Source organism: Oryzias melastigma, linkage group LG16 (assembly GCF_002922805.2).
Source record: "Oryzias melastigma strain HK-1 linkage group LG16, ASM292280v2, whole genome shotgun sequence".
NCBI lineage: Eukaryota > Metazoa > Chordata > Actinopteri > Beloniformes > Adrianichthyidae > Oryzias > Oryzias melastigma.
This window is the reverse complement of record NC_050527.1, coordinates 25,647,379-25,666,750: the sequence shown is the minus strand read 5'-3', so window position 1 is coordinate 25,666,750 and position 19,372 is coordinate 25,647,379. Positions and strand designations below refer to the sequence as shown.

The 19,372-nt window shown below is 39.8% G+C and overlaps 1 protein-coding gene across 1 annotated transcript in view; it reads right to left on the bottom strand.

The window, feature by feature from the left end:
* Window positions 1-19,372, bottom strand: part of sv2a (synaptic vesicle glycoprotein 2A) — a 40,779-nt gene that overhangs the window by 7,871 nt on the left and 13,536 nt on the right. Inside the window, exons 2-10 of the mRNA XM_024258204.2 lie at window positions 18,250-19,020; window positions 8,641-8,821; window positions 6,433-6,584; window positions 6,225-6,358; window positions 5,941-6,030; window positions 4,144-4,251; window positions 3,822-3,910; window positions 2,174-2,338; window positions 1,941-2,074 (exon numbers count right to left, since the gene is read on the bottom strand). Of these exons, the coding sequence (XP_024113972.1) occupies window positions 1,941-2,074; window positions 2,174-2,338; window positions 3,822-3,910; window positions 4,144-4,251; window positions 5,941-6,030; window positions 6,225-6,358; window positions 6,433-6,584; window positions 8,641-8,821; window positions 18,250-18,859 (1,663 nt within the window). The 5' untranslated portion in view covers window positions 18,860-19,020. The remainder of the gene's footprint in view (window positions 1-1,940; window positions 2,075-2,173; window positions 2,339-3,821; window positions 3,911-4,143; window positions 4,252-5,940; window positions 6,031-6,224; window positions 6,359-6,432; window positions 6,585-8,640; window positions 8,822-18,249; window positions 19,021-19,372) is intronic.

The window sequence follows — 19,372 nt, the reverse complement described above, 5'->3', positions numbered from 1 at the left end:
GGAGATCTAGAGTTAATGATCCAGAGGAGGGAAGAAGGATGAGAGTCATTTTCACCACAGGACCATCATAAAGAAACTTAGTTTAAAAATGTGCAGGAAACACTTTTGACAGTACGGCTCTACGGTGGCCCTGAAGTACAAATCTCATCAACAAATCACTGTTAAAGATCGCAACTAATATTTAAAATATCAAATAATATAAAGGCAATAATACATTTTAGAAAGTAAAACAAAATTCCAGAAACAATAAAAAGAAACATTTAGTGGAATTAAAAAAACAAAAAAAAGGAGGCTCTCCCCAAACTGTGGTAAAGCGTTAAGAAGCTAAATAGCTTCCAGTTGGAAATGTAAACAAATGTAGTCATCCAACCAATGACGTCCCACTGTGTTTTTTTTCCTTTGTTTCAACTTTTTTTAACAATTCCTTTTCACAAACTTGTCCTTTTTATTCTGTTTTTTAGAATTTTGGGAATTACAGTTTGGCTTCTGGATTTTTTCTTCATTTTTCTGTGAGTTAATTTACTTTTTTAATTGTGTTTGTGATATTTTTTACATTTTTGCATTGAGTGATTTATTGAATTGATTTGCATTCAGGGCCACCGTACCTTAAAAAACTCAAAAACGTATTAATTAGAAGTAAATTTTCAGAAAAACCCGATCAAGCTACATGTTTGCTAACAATCCCAGATGATTGAGGCTTCAAGACTCTTTCAAGGAAATCTAAAAAACACAAAAAAGTGTTCTAAGCTGTTTGAAAACTCTCAAACAAAAGGTTTAATGTTATGTCAAAGTAGTTTAGTATTCCAATCTTCTGCTGAAGTTTCCACTCAAAATTAGCCTTATAGATACATGCACACAAATGTATAGATTTTTTTATCTGATTCTGCAGCAATGTTGTTATGTTTATATTTGATAGTTAAAGAACAAAAAGGACAAAGATGCTCCAAAATCACAATGATAGAAAACATCATGTTGGACTTTTGAAGCAGGAGGCTCAAACAAAGGATGTATTTTATTTTGAAAAAAAAGGAACTTGTGCGTTTTTCAAACAAAAAAAGTTTGAATTGTTATGATATATTTATAAATCATAAAACTGCTATAGATAATTAAAAACTAGAATTATTAATATTTAACAGCTCTATTTTATAAATGAATGGCTTAATGGCCACAGAATAAAGAATACTGAAAGAATGTGTATTTTCTTGGGGTTTTGCAACTCTCACTGGGTTTTGGTCAGTAAAAAACAGGTCTAAATAGATTTTTTAGCGATAAAGGTTGCAGACTGATATAGATCAACCCTTAAAGTCCAGCTGCTGCAAAGTAAAGAACCCAGGGATGATGCGAAATCTTAATAGTGTTAAAAACAGACTCACATATGTTTGTTAGGGGTGTGTAATGTCTGGAGATGCGTATCCCGATACATATCTCACAATATGATACGCATCACAATATATTCCAAGACTGTACAATATTTGTCAGCATTTTAAATCAACACAAGTATCGTCAAACAAAATATCGATTTTTCCCTACATCCCTAATGTTTAGACTCAGGATGGCCCCGCCCACTCAACCCAGAAAAGACATAAAAACGAGAGTCTGTTGTTGGAGTGATGTTCTAACGTTACTACCAGCCTTTTTGTGAGGCTGTGACCTATTTTCATTTTCCTGAAAACAGTAGAATGTCGGTGCAAGAAAAAGGAGGTCAGAGAAATAATTCACTCTGACAAATGCTGAACCAAAGGGGTCTAAATAGAGGAAGAAGGAGTAAAAATTATATAAATTAAACTAAAAATTCTCAATTTTTTCTAAAGCTAATCTGATTTTATCCATCCTTAAACACATCCAAGTAACTCCTTATATTTAATTGATTTGGTGACTTTAAGTCTTTCTTTTGACACCTTGTGTTTGAGCTTGACTGTATTTGTGTGTTTTGTACACACCAGTGTTGTAGAAAAGGGTGGCGATGAATGTGCAGTTCTTGAAGAAGGTGTTGCTGGAGGTGATGTCCTCGAAGTAACACTCCTCGAACAGTGAATCCTCAAACACCATGGACCTCATCTTCAGGTTCATGAACCTGCAGACACATGAAGACATTCAAGAACCGCGTCTCTGTTCGCTTAAAGCCATCGATCTCATCACGAGTTCCATGTGGAACCACCAGCCAGGGACTCACTTGTCATTGAAGTACTGCCCCTGACGGTGGACCTGGTTCTCCAGGGTGAAGTTAAAGGTCACGTGTTCTACTTTCTCCTTCACAAACACCTTGGTGCGCGAGGCGTACTCCTGCTTCTGCAGGTACTTGATCATGTCGGGGAACCACACCGTCAGACCGTAGTAGCTGGAAGAAAATGAGTCAATTCTGATATAAAATAGAGCGTGGTTTAACAAAGGAAACGGAATTAAAGCAGAGAAGGTTCAGAGAAGAAACCAACACATTCTCAACCATGTGGTTCCAGCAATGGTTCTGGTTTGCAGTACCGCTCCTGGTACCGCACATGCCCAGTACTGCGTTAAATTTTAGGGTTATGGTACCGGTGCAATACATCACGGTTCTTGTTCGCGGCCCGGATGTTCAGGAGCACCGATTTAACTGGAGCACATCAAAAAACGACGGGGACATCCAAAACGTCAAAAAGTGACACCGAGGGTCCTTAACCAAACGTCAATATGTGACGACTTGGGAATGAGAATGTGTTGAATAAACATTTTATAGTATTATATCATTTTAATCAGCACCACCTCTCGTATGTAACACGACCTTTATTTAATCACTCTTCCATGTTAAATTCACACGTATCGTAGATAACTGTTTTTACAACATAGAATGAAAGTTTTAGTTGTCATTTTATAAAAACACCAATTAATCAACATGTTTTTGAATGAAATTACAAACAAATCCATGCTAGAGTCATACCAGGCAGCCAAAAAAAAAAAAAAGAATTTCTCTCCTAAGAGCACTGCTGTCTATTTGACATTTTTCCTGGAATTCTATTTTTCTTTTTTTTCCCTTTTTTTCTCATAAAGCTTCCCTTATTATGCTTTTGGAAAATAATAATAAATCAACTTTTTGGGGAGAAGTTTGATCCAGCTAGATTTTAGGTTGGCTGCTCACAGGTGGGGGCGTTTCTGTCTTCTCTGAACTGTTACCCTCCCACGGCATCTGTGGGCGGGACTTTCACGGAAAACCGCAGAGTTTCCTCAGTTTTGAGTCAATGTTGATGCTTGTTATTGTGGAACATTCATGTCGGTCCCCATCCCAAAATAAAATGATTGGTTTCCTCGTTAGATTTCTACCAACAGACAGCTCCGTTTCGCTCCGCCACCCACCTGCTGCTCTGCAGCCTTCAGAAAGACGTTTATTCTCCGCCTAATTTATTAAAATAGAAGATCGGTTTGGTTCAAAAACTACAAATAAAATGCTGCATTATCTCTTTAATTTAATAAAATCTCAATCACAGAAAAATAAGTTTACGTTCATTTTAGACAATGGAGTGGAGGACGACTGATATTAAAGATTTAATAATGTTTTATTAATTGCACGTATTAATGCATCGACATTCATAGCCCTAATATGTATATAAATATCTCTCTCTCTCTATATATATATATATATATATTTCAAATGATGGTATAAAAAAAAGCATGAAGAATTTTGCCATGTGCTGACCCTGACCACATTACTTTTGTCTTAAATCAGTATTAAGTCATCTGAATGTACGGCTGGTTGATTTTGATATTTGGTATCAAGTCAGTGTTTTGTGATCTACATCTGACGGCTTCTTTTGTGTCAAAATGCCCAGATCACTCCTGCGTTCTCCTACCTGAAGGACATGGAAAACCAGACAGCCATCATCATGTAGGTGGTGCGGCGATATTCCGGGGAGAAAATGGTCAGGAAATTATTCCACACCTAGGAAAACACAGAAAACCCGGAGGCACAGCGGGAAGAAAACACAGTCGGATAAACAGCAAACAGACTGCAGACAACTGCTTTGTTCTTCAGCTGAAAGAGGAAAACACTTTCCTCCTAGAGAGAAGTAAACACAGCCCAGCAGCAGACAAACAGAAGAATCAGACTCCATCCACGGGGACGTACAAACAGCTTCAGTAAAAAGACAAATAAAAACCGTCAGAGCTGCTTACCTGGTGGAACAGAGTGGTGAGCTTTATCCTCCACTTCTGGTGCCAGGCGGCACCGTCGCCCATGTTCACCAGCTCGTCCATGGGCTTCACTGTTTTGATGGTGGTCACCTCAAAGGGCAGAAGCAGAGAGTTCAGCGCCTGTTTAACACTAGAAGACTGAGTCTGCTTTTATTTTGAAAGCTTTTGAGTTCATTTTTAGACAAAATGTTGATCTCCATAAGTGTGATATTTCCATAGCAGCAGTGAACCAAGTTTCTATGTTTAGGGACATTTATAGGTTATTTTAGTACTTTACCGCTTTACATTTGTAAATGTTGAATCTATCTGTCATTATTTACATACGTTTTTTGTGTTTTATTGTGTGAATCCTTGGAAAGCATTTATACTATAGTGATCCTGTTTGTATTTATTATTATAGTTTATGTCATCTTCCACATGATTTTTTTGGAATGTAAAATTTTAACCACACTTTCAGCATTTTATTTAATCTTGATATCAAACGTTCAGGAGAAGAGTGCTTGTACTTATGGATTTGAAAATTTTACGGTTTTCCAGATGTTATGCAAATGCTATTTTTTAGGCCTATTCTAAGTCTATCGGAAATTTTTCAAATCCCTAAAAAAATGTTGTTCACTTTTGAAACTTATGAAATCTTGGTATCAAAAATATTCAGCACATTCAGGAAATTCATGCTTGTACTTTTGGCATTTGTACACTTCACAGTTTTTAAGATATTACACAATTTATGCAATTTTTTAGCCCTATTCCAAGTCAATAGGAAATTTCAAATCCCTAAAAATATTTTTGCACTTTTGAAACATATACAATATTGGTATCACAATGTTAGGCACGTTCAGGACATTCATGCTTGTACTTTTGGTAGTCATACATTTTATGGTTTTCAAGATATTCCGCAAATTTATATACATTTACAAGCCTAATTGAAAATGAATGGGAATATTTAAAATACTTTTAAAAACTTTATGCACTTTTGATCAATATTGGTGTCAAAACATTAGGCACATATGGGACATTCATGCTTGTAATTTTAGTATTCGTACATTTTACAGTTTTTGAGATTTTATGCAATTTATGCAAATTGTTCAATAATTTTTAAAAATTTTACTTCAGTTTTTGCAAATCGTGCAAATTTGGTATCAAAACGTTCAGCACATTCAGGACATCATTCAGCAAATAAAGAATTCAGCATTTTAACCAAACAGCTTTAGCATCCTCAGTGAAAAAAAAAAAAAACATTCACACTAACATTATTGTAGGTAATGCAACTTTTCTAATTTTTAAATAACTTTCCTGCATTTTACCATCTTTTTGAATCTCTGAACGGCAAAAAAAACTGTCTTGGCTTCAAAAAAATGACAAATTCAATTTGATTACAGATGGAGCCTGCAGCTAATTTGCATTTTTCTCTCTTAGTTTTGAGTCCAATTGTGTGAGCTGTCGGAGCCCACTGAGATAAAACCTTTTGTGAATCACACAAACTCGACTGAAAACAGTCGCTAATGGGCTCAAAATGAGCATTTATGACATTTTTGAGAGAAAATGTATGCAGAGAGATTAAAAACCTGCAGTAAGACGAGGGTCAGGTTCTGACACCCACAGCTGCAGACATTTTCAGACACTTTAGAAACTCTTTAAGCACAGATGCAAATGGATCACTGAAGGAAAACAGTTCGTTTTTATGCAACGAGAAGCGGATTTTATTTTAGTTTTCTGTCAGAATGCATTTTGCTTTTCCAATAAAATGTTCATTTAGGCTTCTTAGGATTTGCGACTTACAGAGAAGACCCTCTCTGGGCATCCTTTAGCCCTCATGTTGGTGTCATGGACCTGCTTCAGAATCATCCACGCCTCGTCGTGTTTCCCATTCTGAAAAAAAAATCAAACTGATGCTTAAGATGAGAATATAAAAGGTGCATTTTTACCTAGAAGCCCTCTGGAAAATCAGTGCTTTTACTGTGAAACTGTGCTGACAGCTTCCTGTCTCTGGGCTGTTTTTGCATTCAGTTCATGTAAATAAAAAATCTGCAGGTGTGAGTTTGGCTGCGAGCTGTCAGGCCGACCTCCAGGTAGAAGCGGGGGCTCTCGGGCATGGTGGAGAGGGCAGATATGGCCGCCACGGAGGGGAAGGCACACACCAACACAAAGACGCGCCAGCTGTGGAACTGATAGGCCGAGCCCATCTGGAAACTCCAGCCTGAACGGGGAGGGGAGATGTTTGTCATCCATCTGTGAGGACATCTGACCGAGCCGCCTGGCTGCGAGGCTCACCGTAGTGAGGGATGATGGCCCACGCCATGGCCGAGGCGTAGATGCCACCGATCATCCAGAACATGCAGAGCCAGCTCAGATGCTCGCCTCGCTTCTCCTGGGCCAGGAACTCAGAGTAATAGGAGAACACGATCGGGATGGAGCCGCCGATTCTGTGGAGTTACAGACAAATGAAAGGATAAAAGAAGACAATGAATTTAGAGAACGACAAATTAGCTCTTCAAAGGAAGGAAGAAGAGAAACTAACAAGAAGTAAAAGGTAAATGGTAGTTAGACCCAAAAATGTTGAACTGCTGAAACAAAATTTGAAAGAATCGTAATTATTTTAATCCATGAATGAAATTGAGAACAGAATAATCATAAATACAATAAAACATTAATGTGAATTATATATACACCTGATTATATAGGGAACAACCCTCTTTTAAGGAGTTTCAGTTAATTTCAGTTTATTTTAAAAAATGAATTTATTATTAAAACCTCTCAGTCCAGATTGTTATAAAAGTCCTCATTATATATCAAGTAAAGTCGTTATGTGGTGAATAACAGATTAATCAAAAGGATCTCAGTTTAATCTCACACTGAACTAGCAAACGGAGACAGTGAGGAGGAAAAATGGAAAATTAGGAAGAAATCTCAGCAGAACAGTTCTTCAAAGGATGAGTCCAGATGTTTTCCTGACAGAGTCTGATCATTCCGATGACTGATGACATTATTATTATACTCCTGTGAGACCAAGCTGGAAAACTTTTGAAGAGGTTGAGGCAAAAGGATCACCAACGTCCACGTACCGCCAACGGAAACTGGACACCTAAGATGGTCAAAAGTCTAAATAAATGTTGTTTATTTTTTCCTTCCAAAGGTGAAGTGAGTGCATTAAAACCAGTCAAATAATGTGTATTAGATCCTTCAAATTAAATCAAATTAAAGTAAATTAAATGTAGTTTAATTTACTTTAATTAGAATAAAACCCAACAAAACTAAAAAAAAATAAGAAAACAAAATAAAATCAATATATAAATATATATATATGAAAACAAAACAAAACATAAATTAATAGATAAGTATATCAATACAATTATTTTAATTAAATTAAAATAAAACATAATTCAAACAAAAACAAACAAAAATTAAATAAATATATGAAAACAAGACAAAACCTAAATAAATAAGTGCAATTAAATTAAAATAAAATAAATAAATAAATGCTTAATTTGCAAACTATTAGGGTATATTTTTGGTCATGAGATAAATGACGTAAATTGCGGTTTGTGTAATGTTTGGTGTAATATTTGGGTACTTTTAGGTAACTGATTGTTAAGCTGTCTGCATACTGGAGTACTGTGACTGCTCTTCATGGGATTGAGCTTTACGACACAAACTACTGTGCTTTTAACTCCAATGAAAATCGTGTTATTAAAAAAGGGTTTAAGGCATTTTTCTGATGATATTAAAAACACTTGGGATTAAACTGTTTCTGAGTATTTCTCTGTTTAAATCACGATGAATCAGGAGCACATGAAAAGATGCAGTTTGAGAAAGTTGGGCGGGGCCAAAGTCTTCCTGCTCCGCTCCATTCTGATAGATCCACTTCTAGACAAATAGATTATTTATGTCCGAGTTGATGTCTTGCTCAAAACTGCGAGTCTGGACAGCTCCAACATCATTTCTGCTGCACTGCTAATGTTAAGTTGTGAGGGGAGAGAGTGTAAACAAAGGGATGATGGGATATCAGCAGAGGCTTACTTCTGCTCCAAAAGTCAGAGGCAAATTTTTAAGTAACTCCTGCCGCTCTGCAGAAACTATGATCTAAAAAACAACAGGATTTTAAAATTTTGTCTAAAAACGAAATAATTCTAATTAATAGACCACTTTAGAACACTTTTACAGCCGATTTTAACCATGGAGAAGTTTTAGCAGATGCTGGATTTGTTGGTTAATGATGAACTTTAAAAAAAAAAATGTTCAAAGCTTTTGAAATGTGACTATTTAAGTGGAGCTTCAGAAAAAAAAAATGTGGAGCCTCTTCAGGATGTGGAGCAGATCTGCTGAGGGAGACATTTCTGCTGCAGCAGTAAAGACATCATTCTGAAAGCTTTAGGTTAAAAAAAAAAGAAAATCTGAGCGTAAGATTTCTTTGGGTGGTGGCGTGCATTTGGAGGTCGTGACTGGCTGGTTTTAAGCCCGATGACTCATCTGCCTCCTTACCCCACACCAGAGGCCAGCCGGCAGAAGAGGAAGGAGCTGTAGCCCTGGACGAAGGACGAGAAGAAGGCGAACACGCTGTTGATGGAGAGCGAGATTAGGAGGGTCTGTCGTCGGCCGATACGGTCAGCCAGGCCGCCCCAGACGAAGGCGCCGACCATCATGCCCAGGTACACGATCAGACCTGCAGAAGAGGACAGGAAGGAAGCAGCAAATGAGGACCAGGAGATTACGGGGAGCAGGCTGGATAAAGAAGCTTTCCTGTTGGACTCCCATTACTGCGTAAATGAGGCGTGAAATGGAAATATTTTTTATAAAGCACAGAAAAATACAGTTTTTGTATTTGAGCTGCAGACGGATGTGAAAAGAGTGAAATGACGTTCTTTGGAAAGAAGAAAATAATAGCAACTGCATTTAGAAATAAACCAAAAATATAATGAAAGTTCCATTTATATATAGACAAATTACAGGTTGATCCTATAAGTATTCTGCTTTTTTTATCCTCTAAAGAGACAAAAATAATTTGCAGAATAAAGGTAGCATTAGGGAGATTAGCAGAAAATGATACTTTTTTGTAGAAAAAACAGAAAAAATAACTTGTTTTTACATTAATTGTATCATTTACGTTAACAAAAACATTGAATTATGAAGACTTTTTGGAAAACATTTAAGCATGTCTGCCTGTGACATTCAGCAGGTAACTATGGTTACGCACTGATTTCCTGAGAACTTGGACAATTTGGACGTTTGACAATTTCTCACAATCAGAAGAATTCACAAGAATTTCATGAAAACTGCCATCCGTGTGTGACTGGATGTACAATGGAGCCATGACTTTAAAAGGTTTTGCAGAACCTGGAAAAGCTCCACAAAAAAGTGCAGTTTTCTATCAGTCACAGTTCTATGATAAAATAGTGAAGATGAAATAGTTCAGTTGAATGACTAAGAGCTGATATTTTGTGGTTGTGATCATTGACTGGATGTGAGAACTGGGCGGAGTGTGAGAAAGTGTGAAAAATGAAATTGGTCAGTGATTGATCGAGTCACTCTGAGTCAATGCTCCCATGACAACCACGCTCACCAATCAGGAGTAAGCTTGTTGGAAGCCACACCCCTACCGCTTTGAACGTTTTGAACATTCAACATTTGTCCACCTGATTTCAGTGAGCCATCTGATTGGTCATTTTATAACTTGTATAACTTGCACAAAAGAAAAAAAAATAGGATTAACAAGAATGTGAAAAAAGAGGTGTCAGAAAGAATTCTGACAACTAGAATGACTGAGTAACAGCTGTTTATTTCTCTATCGACATCTATGGGATTTTGGCTTCTTGGAGGCTGCAGGTACTTCTTGTTTGGAACACCAGGGGGGAGGAGTCAACCACTCCAGTTCTCATATACAGTCAATACTTGAGCCTTTAATGAGGTTTCAGCAGATAGTGGTCATTCTCAAACTATATACATAGCAGGCATTTCCGTGTTCACACTGGACAAGCAGGGAGGGGCTTCTTGCTCTGTTTTTTTTTACTACCACGTGCAGTTGGAAGACTTATTTGGTGTGAAATGTCTTAGTGGTGTAAATCTGGTGAATCTTGCTCCAGGTTTTTTTCTTTCAAAGCTCTATTCCGATATATAAAATAAACATCTAGGTGTCACAGAATTCCAGCTTGGCTTAAACCGTGATTGTTCATTTCTTCTCCATGATCAATTCTCAAATGGTTGGTACTTCAGTCAATAAAAAGGGAGGGACGGCATCCAAATGCCTCTACCAATCCAAGTCGCTGTTTGGACAAAGTCGAGTTTGTAGAGTCCAAAAATGGTTGTAGAAACATACGTGTAACAAGGAAACCCAAAACGTGCATGAATGTGTGGAAGGGACCGTTTGAACGTGCTTTGGAGAGGGCGGTGTGAACGTGGCTTTACACAGCTTTAGCTTATGTGTCGCATCTTGGAAAAAGACTTTAACACAAAAGCTAAACTTGGTTTCTGATTGTTCTACACATTCTCACTACCAACTCGTCATATATGGGTTGGGTCCCCTACCTGTCACTTTTTGACGCTTTTTCTGTGTCTCCAACTCGTCGTTTTTTTGACGTGCTGGCTGTTCCCATTAAATCATGGGACTCCAACCCTCGGGACGCGGTACTGAACACTGTACCGGACGCAGAACTGATACCGCGGTTGGGGACCCCTGGTTAATGTATGCATTCTTTCCCTATCTGTGATCTGGTACCAGACGGCCTTCGGACCAGTACCGGTTCGTGGCCCGGAGTCGGGGGACCCCTGATTTAATGGGAACAGCCGGCACATCAAAAATGTCAAAAAGTGACGAAAAGGGGGCCTGAACCAGACATGTTGGATTCCTTGGTCTCCTCTCGGTGAAACGTTACTCTTCTAACTACGGTACCAAAAAGATTCTTTCTCATTGTTAAGTCTTCGTCCTGTAGACAGTACATTTTTCAGGTTCCGTACCTTTTCTTTAGAAGTTTATGTGAATAAAACAGTCGTTGAGAAATGATTTCTAGTTTTGACTGGATTTATGATGAAGATCATGACTTTTAAATGGTTTAGTTGTAGATGACAAGTAGATAAAGCTACAAAAAAGGATAAAAGCAAAGTCAAATGTAAAAATAAGGTAGACTTGTGCTTTTGTTGTGCTAAAAGGCAAATGTTTTACTCTGGAGAGGCCTGGATGTCATCTGTTCTGATAACAGAACAAAGAGCTTCTGTGATGCTAACCTTGGGATTTAAAGAGCTAACACGACTCCGGCGCTTCATCGGTCAGTCTGCCTCTCTCTGCGCCCCCCAGCCCCCAGCCTCCATCTCAGCACTGAGTTCTGACTGGTGTCTAATCCACATTATTTCTGAGCTCTCGCTGGCATAAGATATCGATGCGATCACTCGGAGTAAATGAGACGGAGCCCAGACTGTGAGGTCTGTGTGTGAACCTGTGTGTCTTCATGAGTTGAAGCAGGTGATTTATCATCTTTTCTGTAACATATTTTGCTTTTATTAAGCTGGAAGTTGTCAGAACTGCTCTCAGATTACACCGCAGTCATACTTACACTGCATTTTATCCCTTTTAATGACCCCAGACAGACTGTTCCCAAGCCTCTCATTATCACAGACCACCCAGAAATGAGGAGAAGAATTGTTTTCTGCAAGAATTTCATCAGAATGTTTTGGTATTTGTTCACTTCCCCTAACAAATATGAGCCAACTATTGCTTAGAGGCATAAAAATAGCCTACTTTCATTTATGTAAACAAAAAAGGAAAGTAAAATGCTTAAATTGATAATTCTTTGTGCACATCTTGAGGAAAAACACTGAGTTGAGATAAAACAAATACAAAAAGTCCTTTCTTTTTAGATAAAATACATTTTTCTGGGTCTGTTTTTTTGCTCTGAGAACAAAGGTGACTTTCACAGGATTCTCTGCATTTTGAGAAGATGAAAAAGACGTTTTTTCAAATGATGGAAGGCTCTGAAACGATGGAAAACCCAGCAGGAGTTTGTTCCACTCTGGCAGAGCAGACTCAGCTGTGAGTGACGCCGAAGCTCGCCGCTGCAACGGCGATGATGAGCAGAGTCAGTGACCGCCGCCGCATTGCAGCACTAACAAGGTGGACGGACTGACAGCTAACAGACAACCTCCAGAACCAGGACGGGTCCATGCAGAGCATCAGTGCAGCAGAGCTGACCCGTCTCTGCATCATCATCATCATCATCTCAGCTGGCGCTCTGTGCGGTCTGAACGCAGGATAAATGATGACCCATTTATCATCGATTTGAAGAGTGACTGAAGCACAGAGACTTCTGATGAAGCTCAACAGAAATATGAAATTCATCTGGAGAAATGAAACATGCCTGTGGGTTTAAGAGTAAGTCGGACTTTGGGAGCATTCTCTAGAAAGTCTAGATTGTCCTCAGACGTGCTCGGAGATTTTGAGCTTCACTCAATAATTACAGATGACGACATTACGAAGAAAGGTTAAAAGATTCTTCTGTACAGAAAACATCAACAGATTTTTAGGGATCAGCTGAGCACAGAGGTCAAGAACTGTGTGAAGAAGTATAATACAAAACCTTTTTTGTAAAGAATAATATTAACCATTTATGACCAGAGACCTCACATCCGACATAAAATAACTCTTTACAGTTTCCAATGGATGCTGAGGCGGAGAAAAGCAGCTCTGCACTGATATTTGATCCTTAACATAAACTAACTGATTCTGAGGAACAGAAAAGCAGCTTAGTGTCAAATTGCAAATCAGTGCAAAGCTGCTTCTCTCTGCGTCAGAATCCTCTGGAATTATAGAAATTGTGTAAACGGTCAAAGAGTTACAGTAAAGAAGTAAGAAGAGTGTGTTTTATTTCATGACGGCAGCGAAATCTAATGTCATTAAAGGGTTTAAAAGGTTCTTTTGAGCCAAAAAAGAGACAAATCTGCAGAGATATTGTATGTTAACAGCTGTTGACAATCATTAAACTATTAGATTTTTTTTTTTTTTTTTGCAGAATATCAGCAACTCTTTAACACCAAAGCTTTAGCTCCAGCACTGACAGTCTGTAAATAACCGTAACTTTTCAACCATTTACACAATTAATGTAAATCCAGCGGATTCTGAAGCACAGAAAACCTCAACGTACATCATCTGATAGAAGTGATACTGCGCTGTTTCGTAAAGTGTTGAACATTGGTGCAAAGCCGATGCAAAAGGCCGCTTTTCTCTCCATTAGAATTACGATAAATTTGTAAACGTTTGATGAATTATTATATTTCAAAGAGCGTTTTATTTAGGTATCACTAACACGAAATAACATGCACTTTGGACGACTGTAATTATTTGATTGTTTATGCAATTTCTGTTTGTCCAACGTATTCTGATGCGGAGAATTGCATCTTTGCGCCCAAATTGGTGCAAAGCTGCTAGAATACGCTGGTTTATGTGAAATGCGTTAACACTTTACTATTGTTGCCACTGGCAACACTATACTGTTGCAAAGTGTTGCCAGCGACAACCGGGCTAAAGAGTTGAGATGGCCGTCGGACTGCTACGAGTCAGCACAAAGCTGCTTCCGTTTCAGAATCTGCTGGAATTTGACCTTTTTATGTAGCAGTGGTGAAGATAGAGAGACACAGAGCTATAATAGTCAGGGGCGGGGCTCGAAAAGCCACGCCCCCTCAGAGGAGATTTTGGAAACAGAGGCTTCAGATCAACATGAAAAATGGCTTTCTAAGACATTTAGGTTGTGAGATTTTGGTTAAAAACGTCATAATCATAATTAAAACACTACAGGTAACGTTAAAGAACGTCAACAGTAGAACGACAGCTCGGCGTCAAAGGGTTAAGGACGTCATCATGGCCTCCATGTAAAGAGGAACCATAAAGACACGAGCAGCTCCTCGATCACCATCAGCCTCAAAGCAGAAATGAAGGTCAGGCGCTTCGTTCGTTCTTCTCGAACGACGAGGTGAGAAAAGGTGATAAAAGAGGAAAGGGAGCAGCTGATACCTCCCAACAGGAAGTGGGGGGAGGGGGAGGCAGAGAGGAGAAAATAAAAGAGTTAAGAGGCGGAGGGGGGAGCAGGGAGGATGAGGAGGACAGTGGCACTGTGACAAAACTCCCCGAGGCTTCAGGGCTGTTGATGCACGACGAACACGAGTGTGTGTGGGTGAGGAGGGGGTCGGGGGGCTCTATAAATAGCTGGTTTTCCCTTTCCTGCCTTTTTGAATGGGATTGGACGGCTTCCTAGCTGGGGGAGAGCGGAGACTCTCCCTGCCAGGATCGTGCAGCAGCTGAAGCTGAAAAATGGATGCGGCGAGCGCTGCGATGAGAGCGCGGTATTACACAAACTAACCCCCCCCCCCCAACAGGGAGAAAATGGCGACCGGTGACCTGCAGCTATTTGGGTTACACAGGATTCTTTACAGCTCTATTTATAGTCAGCCAGGTGTTGCTTTCTTTATCTTCTAATTATTTTCTCCAATCATTTTTATTCCCATCTGTTCACCTTTTAGCGACACTGAAAGGCCACAGAAATATAATTATGCGTGAAGACGAAGCAGGTCAGCCGTAAAGTCCTCCTGAAGACGGGAATGCTGGGAAATCGTTTACCTGTGAGCTTGAGCATCAGGATTTCTGCCACTCTGGACTCACATCTTCTAATATTTGCATTTTGAGGCTCTAAATGAGATCAGGAGCCGTAATAATGAAAAAGGCAGTAATTGCTTCCGCCTCCAAACTCGTCTCTTCGGGATGGTCGGAACGCCTTTTGCTGCTGGGGGGTTAATATCCTGCGAGCCCTCACAGCCCCCACATGTCTCCACCGTTGTGTGGATGCTGCTGTTTCACAGACAAATGCGGGCGGACGTGGATGTCTGAGGAGGCAGGAGGACAGAGGGAATCATGGGAGGCGAATAAACATGAACTGGAGAGGCTCTGTGGCATGACTCACGCCTGTTGCGTAACAGAAGAGGAGATGGAGGTCGGTCTGGCCGCTTTTCACCAACGCCCCACCCCCATCCATCCATCCATCCATCCATCCATCCAGCAAGCGTACACCATGACAGACAGAAACACATCTAATCAAATCCATAAGGATATTTTTTTATGTTAGCTTAATCTGGGAAGATTTTATTAAAAATGTAAATCAATTATAAATAAATGTGTTTCTGTCGAGATGATGCAACCAAAGTATGATCTACTCATGGAGTAAACAGTGAACAAATTGGTCCAAGAACCCAAAAAATCTCATCATCAAACAAGCAGAAGATGATAGAAAGAAGGTCAGGCCTCACTGGACTCAGCTCAGGTCAAAGATCACGATTCAACGGTCAGAAAGACTTCTGGACAAAACTAGCACCATGGAGAGTTCCAGGAGAAAGATCCACAAGATCTACAAACCTTCTGATGAAACACAAGAGGACATTTCTGGAAGAAAAGAGTCTCAAAACATCTAGACTCAAATATCTGGACTCAAACAGTCAGACACGGTGGCGGTGATGTCATGGTGTGGGGTGATTTGTAGCTTCAGGTCCTAAAACTGATGGAACTATAGATGAGAGAATTTCTCTCAAGAGTTCTTGAGTTAAAGTCTGAGAGGACTGTAGTTCTGCAGCAGAAAAATGATCCAAATGATCATGCACGAGGAGAACATGCAAATCCACCAGTGTGCAGAAATTCAAACATATTTCTAAAAGAGGAATTCCCTTAAAAGTGCCAGAAATGCCCCTGGATTATCTGTAATTTGTGTTTTGGTGTTTGAGTCTTCTTGTTTATTCTGGTCTGCAAATTAGCTGTTTAGCTGTTCAGGCCATCAAATTATCTTGATGGCCTGTGGACATTACAACAACTGTTGCATTTGAAATTGTAAAAAAAAAAAAGCGTCCAGTCCCTTTTAAATAATTTTTTTTTTAAAGTTATTAACCCTTGATTGCAGCTTTACAGTCCACTAAGGGTCGGCTACTTTTTCTCATTTGAACAAACTTGAATTACCTTAATAAAAAGGTTGTGTTCTCTTGATGATCTGAATTGCTATCAAGTGAAACATAGAAACCTGAAAGCTTATTATTAAAGCTTATTATGTTTGTTCTCCAGAATTTGAGGCGTTTGGTTCTCGTTCAGGCTGTGAAGCTGATGACATGATGATGATGTGGACATCCGCCGTCAGGAGGAGAACCTGATCCGTTTTTGTTCCTTTAGCGCTCAGTCAACACGAACCTTCATGGTCCTCGTGTCCCATTTGCTCATTCTTAACTGGAAAGGAACACTTTGAATTTGAATTCTTCCCCAACTCTCCAATTGAAGGGGCATTTGGATCTTGAAAGTGTTCTTTTTAAGGGATGGGGTAGTGACTTCGGGCAGCGTATCCCTCCGCCGAGGAGGAACGTATTTCTTCACATGGCTGTGCTCTGAGAAGAAGTTGACATTTAAATGTAAGTATTGACTTTTTGTTTTAGCACAACTTTTTGTTGTTGTGTATTTTCCAAGCACTGGTAGCTACATGCTAACGCAGCCGACCAGCGACTACTGATGACATCATCGAGGAGTAGCAGCGTCTGACTGTTAATTTTCCACAAGTCTCTGTTTGAAGGCCTGAATTGTGTTTCTGTCACACAAACTCTGTTTAAATCTGAGGCTCCAGAGCAACATGAGCCTCTTTTATCCAAGAATAAGAGAATCTGGCTACAGAGGAAAAATATGGTGAATGAAAATTAATAGCTGGAAGCCCCTCCCCCTACCGCAAAAAAATGTCATTTTAAGCTTTTGACCTTTTTTCCCCATTTCTTCTCTCTTTTATCGACACTTCTTGCCGGCTTTCGGGAGGTAAACGGGTGTAGTTCATTTTTTCATTTCATTTATAAAGAAGAAATAGTTGAATTTGAACACTTGTTAATTTTGACTTGAAATAAATTATATGATGTTAGACAGTGACAGTTTATTGACATTTAAAACCGTAGAAGCTGATAGTTCTGAAAATGTTTAAAATATCATTTTGAAAGGATTTCCTAAAGTTTAGTAAATTTTCGCTAAAGTTACGATTTCCACTTCCAGCCACAGATTCTGGCGGCATCTTGCATGTGACCATGTGACCATTTATCCCTCCACTGCTGCTCTTTGGCTTCAAAAAAACTTTCAGATTTACCTAATTATTTAACTAATTCATTTGTGTTTAGATTTTTGACATGCCTAACTGATCAAAATGAAAGATAAGGTTCAATCTAAAGTCAAAGTGTTTTATCATCAGAGTGACATTATCTTATTGCATTTACATGAATAGATAAAAAAGTGGATTTTATGTGTTTTTATTCAGTAGTAAAAGAAAAAACGGATGAAGGAACACCAAAGTAACAGAAAATCTCATGTTTCTTGCATTGATGCTCACATTAATAGACCACAATGCATTGCGGTTGAATAATTTTGTACAAAAATCATGTTTAAATGTAATTTTTGAATAAACCATCCACATTCGTGAATAAAATGTCGTGAAATGTTCATATTTATTTGATTTTGACTTTGTGAAATCGGTGACGTCATATCAGATGTTTAGAAAAACAAAAGAAAAGTAGTGAGCATGGTGTCCGAATTACCTTTTAAAATCCAAGGGACTATATAGTCCCGCACTGTATCGTTTTTTCAGTAGTTTGGGGTTAGGGAGGAAATTCGGACACACCTAGGATGTTTTATTTTGAAAGGAGCTTGTATGAACTGCTGTCAAAAGTGAAAGAAGTTCAATTTGTTATATAGAAAAACTCAATTTTATAGAACATATTGAAGCTGTATTTTACAAATGAATGGCTTAATGATCTAAAACACCATAAATAAAGTGTATTTTTCTAACTTTCGGTCCAGAAGAACCTGGACCAAATGGCTCTTTTAGCAATAAAAAGCCAGGAACTGGAGCAGAAACATCGTATTTTGAGCATCTAAGAGATTAATTTTAGATTCTGCTGCTTCTCAGCAGAACTTCTCTGCACACAGTTAAGAAAGAATTCTGGGAGATCAGTCCCACTATTAACGGCTAAGAACAGACAAATGTAGAGTAGTGATACGAAGCGCCAAAACAGGAACACAGATGCTCAGTAAAGAACGCTTGGTAGACTGCTTACCCAGCATGCCCTTGTTTGGCTCCGATAGACACATGTCCTTCTCTGCACTTGGCAGCACGAAGCCGACCACGAAGATCTCCACGCCGTCCGCCATCAGTGCCAGTCCCAGGACAAAGTAGAGGGTCCACTGGAACTTGCCGTGGCCGCACTCCTGGAGGATGCTCTCGTACTGCTGAGCCAGCTCCTCCTGGTCTTTCCTCCTCTCGCCTTCATAGGCCGACAGATCCCTGAACTGCTGCGCCTGCGCCGCCGCCACGCCGTCCATGCTGCCAGCTTTTACAGAGTCGGCCCTCGGGATGCCCTGGTACTCGCCCTCGTAGATCTCATCGTCCTCGTCGTGTCCTTCGGTGGAATCGCTGTGGCCTTCATCGTCGTTGGCCCGGCTGTCGTTTCGGTAGTATCCGCCATCGCCGCCCTGCACGCCAGCGTAGTCGTCATCATCATCTTCCTCCTCGAAGCGCTTGTAGGAGCGCCTGGTGTACTCGTCGGCCATCTTGTCCACGCCACGTCCCACCTTTTTGCCGACCTGCTTCTTGGCAACTTTGGCAATGTCTTTGGCGCCTCGGATGAAGTCCGAGCGGCCGTCCCGGTAGCGCCCGTCATCGTCCATCTTGGATGTGGCGAGGTGGTGAGTCGGTGCTGACAACAGGAGGTATCAGGAGCGGCCCAAGCTCATGAGTTTGTGCAGAGGTTGTCTGTGGACCAAACTGAAGTCAGCACCACGGACAGCTCCCCGCTCCAGCAGGACCAGACTTCCCCAAACTTCAGATCCTGCAGGGCAGCAAAGACAGAGAAGGTGTTACTATGGTTACTGAGAATAATGTGGACGACACAAAGAACCAACCACCTGCTTTGATTTCATCAACTGCTGTAAATCACACAACTTTTTCACTCTAGTTTTCACCAAACATGCAACAAGACATGTAGCAACCAAGGGGTGGAATTAACACTCAGAGCTGCAACTCAGCCAGAAAACTGTAGAAACATCTGAATACTTCACATCCCAGAGATTGACCGGGTGGGGCTCAGCTTTCTTTGTAAGCTTTGTATGCTTCCAGGTTTTATCAGTGTCTTATTCAATCAATGTTCCATCAGAACCTCCAGATTCCGAATCCACATTCAG